Source organism: Penaeus chinensis, chromosome 18 (genome assembly GCF_019202785.1).
Source record: "Penaeus chinensis breed Huanghai No. 1 chromosome 18, ASM1920278v2, whole genome shotgun sequence".
Lineage (NCBI taxonomy): Eukaryota > Metazoa > Arthropoda > Malacostraca > Decapoda > Penaeidae > Penaeus > Penaeus chinensis.
In genome coordinates this window covers 31,223,960-31,231,459 of record NC_061836.1, presented here as the reverse complement: position 1 = coordinate 31,231,459, position 7,500 = coordinate 31,223,960, and the positions used below count along the sequence as shown (strand labels likewise).

The 7,500-nt window shown below is 36.3% G+C and overlaps 1 protein-coding gene across 1 annotated transcript in view; it reads left to right on the top strand.

Annotated features, from left to right (window-relative positions):
* Positions 1 to 5,743, top strand: part of LOC125034662 (Fanconi anemia group D2 protein-like) — a 58,938-nt gene extending 53,195 nt beyond the window's left edge. Inside the window, 15 exon segments of the mRNA XM_047626564.1 lie at positions 58 to 319; positions 465 to 649; positions 830 to 965; positions 1,068 to 1,175; positions 1,293 to 1,416; positions 1,541 to 1,653; positions 2,158 to 2,259; positions 2,261 to 2,318; positions 2,804 to 3,004; positions 3,191 to 3,291; positions 3,479 to 3,603; positions 3,857 to 4,061; positions 4,294 to 4,443; positions 4,665 to 4,832; positions 5,008 to 5,743. Of these exon segments, the coding sequence (XP_047482520.1) occupies positions 58 to 319; positions 465 to 649; positions 830 to 965; positions 1,068 to 1,175; positions 1,293 to 1,416; positions 1,541 to 1,653; positions 2,158 to 2,259; positions 2,261 to 2,318; positions 2,804 to 3,004; positions 3,191 to 3,291; positions 3,479 to 3,603; positions 3,857 to 4,061; positions 4,294 to 4,443; positions 4,665 to 4,832; positions 5,008 to 5,187 (2,218 nt within the window). The 3' untranslated portion in view covers positions 5,188 to 5,743.
* Positions 5,744 to 7,500: the final 1,757 nt, after the last annotated feature.

Sequence of the window (7,500 nt, the reverse complement as noted above, 5' to 3'; positions counted from 1 at the left end):
AATTTTAATGATTATGACTAAAATTATTTATTTTTGGTTTGTGTTCTTTACTTCTAGGAGCAAGTTAGTTTCCTTGGCCCCACAGTTCCGCCTTCTCCGCATGCTTGAGAGCCGACTGCACGACGGAGACCTGGGAAACGTTGATGCTCTCCTTGGCTGTCCAGTTTATCTTCCAACAGAAGCAACCTATGACAAATTCACTTCTCTCTCACAAGCCGAACAGCATGCATCACTGTCGTGTCTCTTCTACACGATCAATTGGTTCCGTGAACTTATTAATGCCTTTGTCACACAGAAGGATCCAGATATAAAGTCTAAGGTAAATTTATGTGTAAGCCTTATTGGTTACCTTTAATACAGGTATATAAAACTTATTGTACTTTCAGTATTTGCTTTATGTTTTTATGTTCTTTAAAAAACACAGTACCTTTCTAGTTAATGAAGTCCCTTAAAAAACTTTCCAGGTATATCAAAGGTTGCAGCAAGTAATCAAACTCGAGAAAAGATTGGCTCAGTGTCTGCCTGCTTGTCCTACATACAGCCCTCCACTGGCAGTATTTGATTTAGACAAATCAGCTTCTCCACCTGTGGTGACCCTTCCAACTGTTAAAAAGGCAAAGAAAGCTAAAAAGCCACCAGGCAAGAAGGGGTATGTGACTTTATTTGTATTCTTGAGTGAACTTGTATTATTTTTTGTCTGCCTTCTGATCATTTTTTATATTGAAATTTTAAGATTTATCACATTCCATGATATGTATCTTTGCATCTTTCGTATCTTTTGTATAGTTCTCCATTGAATTATTTAATTATTTACATTTTACAATTTCAGGAAAAAGGGTAAAGCAAAAGAAAATGATGGAGAAACCCATTTGGGGTCACAGGCCAATTCACAGCCTGCAACACAACCTACAACTCAGGCCACCATGCTTGGAGATCCAGATGATAAGGAATCTGCTGAAAACGAGGTACAGTTTAAACAGTGAAAGGTACTTTTTATGCTTATACCTCTTTGTGTTATACTTTGTTAGATCTGCATCCCAAATTGATATTGGTTGTGATTCTTACAGATATCCTCGGTAACAGACATGAGCTGCTGTCGACCATTTCTGAGAGAGCTTTATCTTGATGTATTTGGTTTACTCTTCAGGAAGTTAGCACTTGACACTGAAATTGAAGTAAGGACAGACCTGTTAAGAGTATTGAGATCCATTTTTTATTTTGCCATATGAATTTATGAGATTGAAGATTATGCATAATGATTTTGTAACTTCATCCTACTCTTTTCCTTTTAGGGTCAAGGTCAGCTGACATTACCTGAGGCTGAGTTTCTGTTGAAAGATCTTAACACGAAACTTTCACATGTCTTTGAAGCTGGTAGCAAGAGAGTTTCAACATTGGGAAATGCTGCCGATAAAAGTAAAATTCTTTTGTTTTACTGGTGCACTGGAATGGCTTGTGTCTAAATCACTATCATGATTAAGCATTCTTTGTATTGAAATGTCAAACATGTATACCTAAAGATTATGTATCTGAATTTCAGATATTGGCCACTCTAACCTGGACCTTTTCACGCCAGCTGAAATTGCACAGAGAGCACATCGCTTCCTCAAGCCTATCTGCGTTCACCTGGAAGCGATTAGTGAATTTTTCCAGGTAATAGAGATGCACTTAATGATTGCAGGATGCGATTAGTAATGAACATCCTTGCATTAAGACCAATGTTCTTTCAGACCATTATTAACATGATATAGAAAATTTGGATGCAGGCAGAGATTTTCAAAGAACTTTTCAGGAAAGGTTTTCATTGATAAAGAAGATGGTTCTGTTTTTTAAAGTGTTGTTTCATATTTTCATTCCCACAGCATTTACTAAAGTGATCATAATTTTATGATGGCAGTTGCACATAGAAAAAGATGCAGTTTTAACATAGTTTAAGCAGGCAACAAAGATAATGTAAAAAGCTTTTTGTACAGATGCACTATGCAGCTCACATAACTTAGTTGCAAGTATATGAAGATATCTTAAACATTATGGCAAATAACTCCAAGAATATAGAATCCATTTGTACTAAAATTTAGTTTTGTTGGGAAAATTAGAAATAAAATATTATCATAAATTGCATTCTCACAAACTGTTGAATATTTCTTTTCTCCACAGAGTTTAATAGCGGATAATGATGGTATAATGGATGCACCTGGAATGTTCAGTGAGAGAACAAAACCTCTTATTAAGGTTTACTCTCTCCTCTTCACAACGCTGTCAGGTTTTCTTGTCATGGCCAGGGTTGCAGCAAGAAGAAAACAGCCAAATACTGATTGGTAATACAGTGTGTTTTGATATTTCTCAGTCATCATCACTTACATCGTCATCGTCATCATCATCATCATCATCATCATCATCATCATCATCATCATCATCATCATCATCATCAATATCTTTTATGTCTTTGTTTCTACACTTGCATAAGTTGGACATTAAGTGATACTCATAAAAGCTTCATCTCAGAAAGTCCACATGCTTGCTTCATTATGTGGCCATACCCTGTCTGATGTCAGGCAATTGGTTCTTGTTCACCCTATACCTATTCTGATGATGTTTGTTGTTAATGAAGGAAAAGAAAGGAAAACTGATGAGAATATAAAAAGATATGGTTTAGTATAAAATATATATATATATATATATATATATATATATATATATTGTTGGTTAGGTATTTGCTTTAAGTGGATGATAGTATATTTATATACCTTTTACCTCAAACTGGTTAACATTTTTTTTTTTTTTTTCATTTTCTTTTTTCTAGTTGTTCTGAAAACCATTGGTAAGAAACTGGAGGGAGAAGCAGTGAGCGGAATGGGAAAAGAGGAGTTGGTGTCTGTGGTGTTCCGCTATATCTCAAACTTTCATGCATCTGTTGTCAGTATAAGCACTGCAGTCATGCTTGTCCAGGCACTAGTGGCTCTCACACTTTTGCAGCATGATGGTGACCTCAAGGAAAAATTAGGTAGGTTCTTTGCATGAATAGGCCTGTTGGTATATATTTACATTTCACTGTCATGTCTTCAAGTAAATGTGGTCTAATTTCATATAATGTATAATACTGCAAAATTGAATATTGTGATTATTATTATTATAGTTATTATTGTTATTATTATATTTTCTAAATTGTTTACTTTCTCCCTTGAACTAGTTGAGGTGCTAGAGCAGTTATTGAAAAGAGAGTGGTATTCAACTGGTGGAGAGCGAGAAAGAGGCACTGTTTACAATCACCATGTGTTCTCTCTACTACAGGTAAACAGGGTAACATTTTTCAGTGCAGTCAAATATCCTTTTACTGATTATTAACAGCTGTATCTCTGAGTGTGCTAGGATGTATACATATTCAGGTGTTGATGCTATTAACTCTTATTTTCTTCATATAAACTAATCCTTATATTGATTACCAACTATTATAATGTGTTATATTTATTTGTGACAGATATATCTAAAGGAAAGTAGCAATCCACTGGGTCTTGTGGACACAATCTGTAGCGAGGCTTTGGAAGAGTTCTTGAGTGAAACTGGACGAGACCCGCGTTCAGAAACATACCCAACATTAAACAAGTATGATCTTATGTCCTTGTCTTTGTTCATGTTTTGATTATGATGGAATAATAAAGTTGTTCATGTTCTGATTATGATGGAATATTAAAGTTACTTATAACTGTTCCCCTTATTTGATTAGAACCCATTATTTTTGCAATTTATGTATTCACAAGTGCAACATATTTATTGTCATATCCACTCTAGAGAAAACAGTTTGCCAAAACAAAATGTAATGAGATGTAAATCCTTACATATAAATTTATTTTTGAAGGGGTACCTTGAGCATGTACTACCGAAGCTTGCTGTTGTACCTTGTGAGTGGAACAAAGAAGGCCCTTGCTGCTGAGGGGCCTGCATCAGCTGCAAATCGTGAAGAATGCTTAAATGTGTGGAGCACAGCCATAAAGGTTTTCTGTACCCTTGTTGGAACATTAAAGAAATATGACACAAGGAATTTATTTGGACCATGTTTAAAGGTAAGCTTTTCAAGTAGCAGTCATAATGGCATTAGCAAATGTAATAGCACTCCAAGTAGAGGAATTTGTAATAGTAATAGTAGTTTCTATTGTTATTTCTGATAATATCAGTATGAATATTATTGTTATTGGCAGATTGAAGGTTTTTCCTAATTATTACCATTTTGAAAAGCATTCTTTTTATTGTCATAAATTGTTAATTAACATTATTTTACTGTTTTGTTTCTTGCAGTATTCTCGTACATTCCTAGAGCTTTTCCTTCGAAATGCCATGCCTCTCCTGGACTCCTGCCTCCGTATGCACAATCAAGAAGTTGTTACTCTCCTCAAGAACCTTCAAACGTCAACAAGACTTCTTCAACATGTGTGCACTCATTCCAAGGTAAGTGAAAATATTTTTAAAAGATATTTTCAATGAAAGAAAATGTCAAATAGATGAAAGAGTGCTTTCATATGACATGCATATGTACAGTTGTACACCTCTGAACAACCTTTCCTCACACACTCCCACCCAAACCCTTGCACACTCTCACACAAAGATAATCTCTTTCTTTACCTCCTGTTCTTTAATTATTCTCATTATCCCCTCTTTTCTTTATTCAGGTGAATCAAGACACAAGTTTAACACGTTATGTCCCACCCATGAAAAAGTCTCTGGAGATGCTTGTGTATCGTGTGAAAGCCATGTTGGCCATGAACAAGTGCTCTGGTGCTTTTTGGATGGGCAATCTGAAGAATAGGGACTTGCATGGTGAGGAGCTGCTGTCACAGGTGAGTTATTTCCTTTATCTCTTTAGTTTAATTTAATTTAATATCTGTAATTTAGTGACCAGTTATTATCTGACATTTTTAACTTGCTTCCTTTTGAATTGCCATATAGATGGATACACATGTAAATTTGCATGTAAATATGTATACTGATTAGGTTTATTTATCACATTACCAGTCTGTAAGAGAGGACGAGGAGACTGAGAGTGAACAAGCAGAAGGGGAAGGGGAGGAAGAAGAAGAAGAGGATGTTGAAGATGACCAATCCGATGTTGAGCTTGATGAAGATGAGGACAGCAAAAGCTCAAGCAAAGCTGAACCAGAAGAGGAGAGAACTGACTATAGTGTCAGTTTCTAAAACTTAGCAATAAGGCTAAGATAATTCCTGTCTGTAAGATGGAATACAGTGTCTTGGAGAAGAGTGAATGAACCACCTTACTGATAGATAGTCTGCACACCAAATCTGAATTTGTAAGATTAAAAATTAGATACTTTGTAAATAGTTTTTTGTTACAACATGTATATATTTTTAATAAAAAATTGGTTTAAAGGAGTTTACATAAGGAGATTATGGTCATGATTCAGCATTGTTTGAACATTGATCACATTTCTTTTTTTATGAACCATTCCAAACTCTTTAAGAATCTCACTATGTGGACAAAAACAAAAGTAAAAGATTTGTAATATAGTTATGATTGGGTTCTTTTATATTGCTATCAAAAACACTTTTTTTTTTTAGTAATTATAAGATTTACTACATCAGTTGTTATGATCTACACAATAGACAGGTAATGAATTTAATCTGTCCTTTGTGTAATTTAGGCCTATCTATAATTGTCAGTTACTTTAGGTAAAATACATCATAAACATCAAATTACATTTATTTTGATACATATAATAAATTTCACTAAATACATGTGTCTTATTATCCACTGAAGCAAAGCAATGGTGATATAAATTATCACAGCTTATTACTTTTTTATGAGGTATAGAAAGTTCTGTTGATTTGTACTTTCTGGTTGCAATTATCTTTCAGATCAAGTAAGGGAACTGCTTCCTTGAAAATCTTTATTTTACAAATTACCATATGGCAATAATGAGACTATATTTGATTATTATTTAAAAGAAAAGTTTCTGTGAATATTACTATATTACTGTTTATGGAAATAAATCATAATACTACTAATAGGAAATTATAGTGGATTATATCATACGTTATGGCAATAGCTAAGTATAAACAGTTGCAAAAACAAAAACAAAATCTGCAATTTACAGTACCCATAGGTTTACTAATAGATCAGGAAAGTGAAACATGCCAAAAAAATTTTTTGCACAAATTCGGTAAAAGATAAGGTATTCATTTTTGTCAACAATACATGACTTATACACACATGTATTGGTATACTGTATTTTAGAATCTGACTTGGCGAAGCCTCCTAAAACTAAATGATGGGCAAAATATATGGCACTGAGAACATTTTGGCACATCAATGGAGATTAACCCGTAATGGTTTATATTAATCAGTGGGAGCTACTGCTCACGGTGGAGCAGAGTCGCATCCACCCTTCATTTCTAGCTTCGAGGATCCCTCATGGCGAGCCATCGGGCAGGTTCTCAGCCCATCTCTACCTCCTCATGATAGATCTAAACAATCTGCTCGAGTCACAACTTTCTAGATCACCCCACGGACCTCCTCGACCCAGGAATGCCCTCGGGAAGGCAAGCCAGATGCCTGTATAACCCGTGTGCGAGTAAAAGGTCCAATGCCCCCCAATACCCCCCCAATCCCTTGCCCGTTGTTGTCGTGGGGGGGCTTACGAGGCGGAGACTGGGACCCAATGCTGGGGAACTCCCCAACCTTGGGACTCAGCCCTCGACTCAACAAATTTTGCATGTCTTTTTTTTCCCCTCCTACTTTTTCGTTTCTGTCCCTTCACCAATCCCTTCTACTATCCACTTCCTAAGGTGTGAGAGCCGTGCTGAAAGGATGAAAGGCTGACTTTGTGCCAGTCCTGAATGGCCTGAGGGAGCCATGGGCACGGTATTCCCCTGCTTTAGTTGTCTAGCCCTTACCCCTCAAGCGACCCTGAGGGGTGGACCATTTCTCTCCCCAACATACTCCAGGCTTATCATGGCCAACAATGAATAACCATTAACCATACCATTATTAGAGGCAATTGCCTCTTCATCAAATAGCTCCACCAATTCAAACTCGCCCGATTCCTTGACCCCAGGCTCTCCTTTGACCACGGCTCTGAACACTACAACTAATACCCCCTCCTCAATGCCGACTAGTACAGTATCCACCCTAATCAACACCCCAGGAGACATTTCTACTCTCAACATGCTCAACTTCAACAACTATACCCCCACAACCTTCTTCATCAACTACCCCATCCTCCCTTATTACTACCTTACAACCTTATTGTCCACCTCCCCATAACACTACCTCCCTCAACACTACTCCCTCTTCCACATGCCCACCCCGTCCTTCTACTACCCCCATCTCTACAAACATGTGTGTGTATGTGTATATATATTGTATATGTACACACACACACACACACACACACACACACACACACACACACACACACACACACACACACACACATATATATATATATATATATATATATATATATATATATATATATATATGAACCGTAT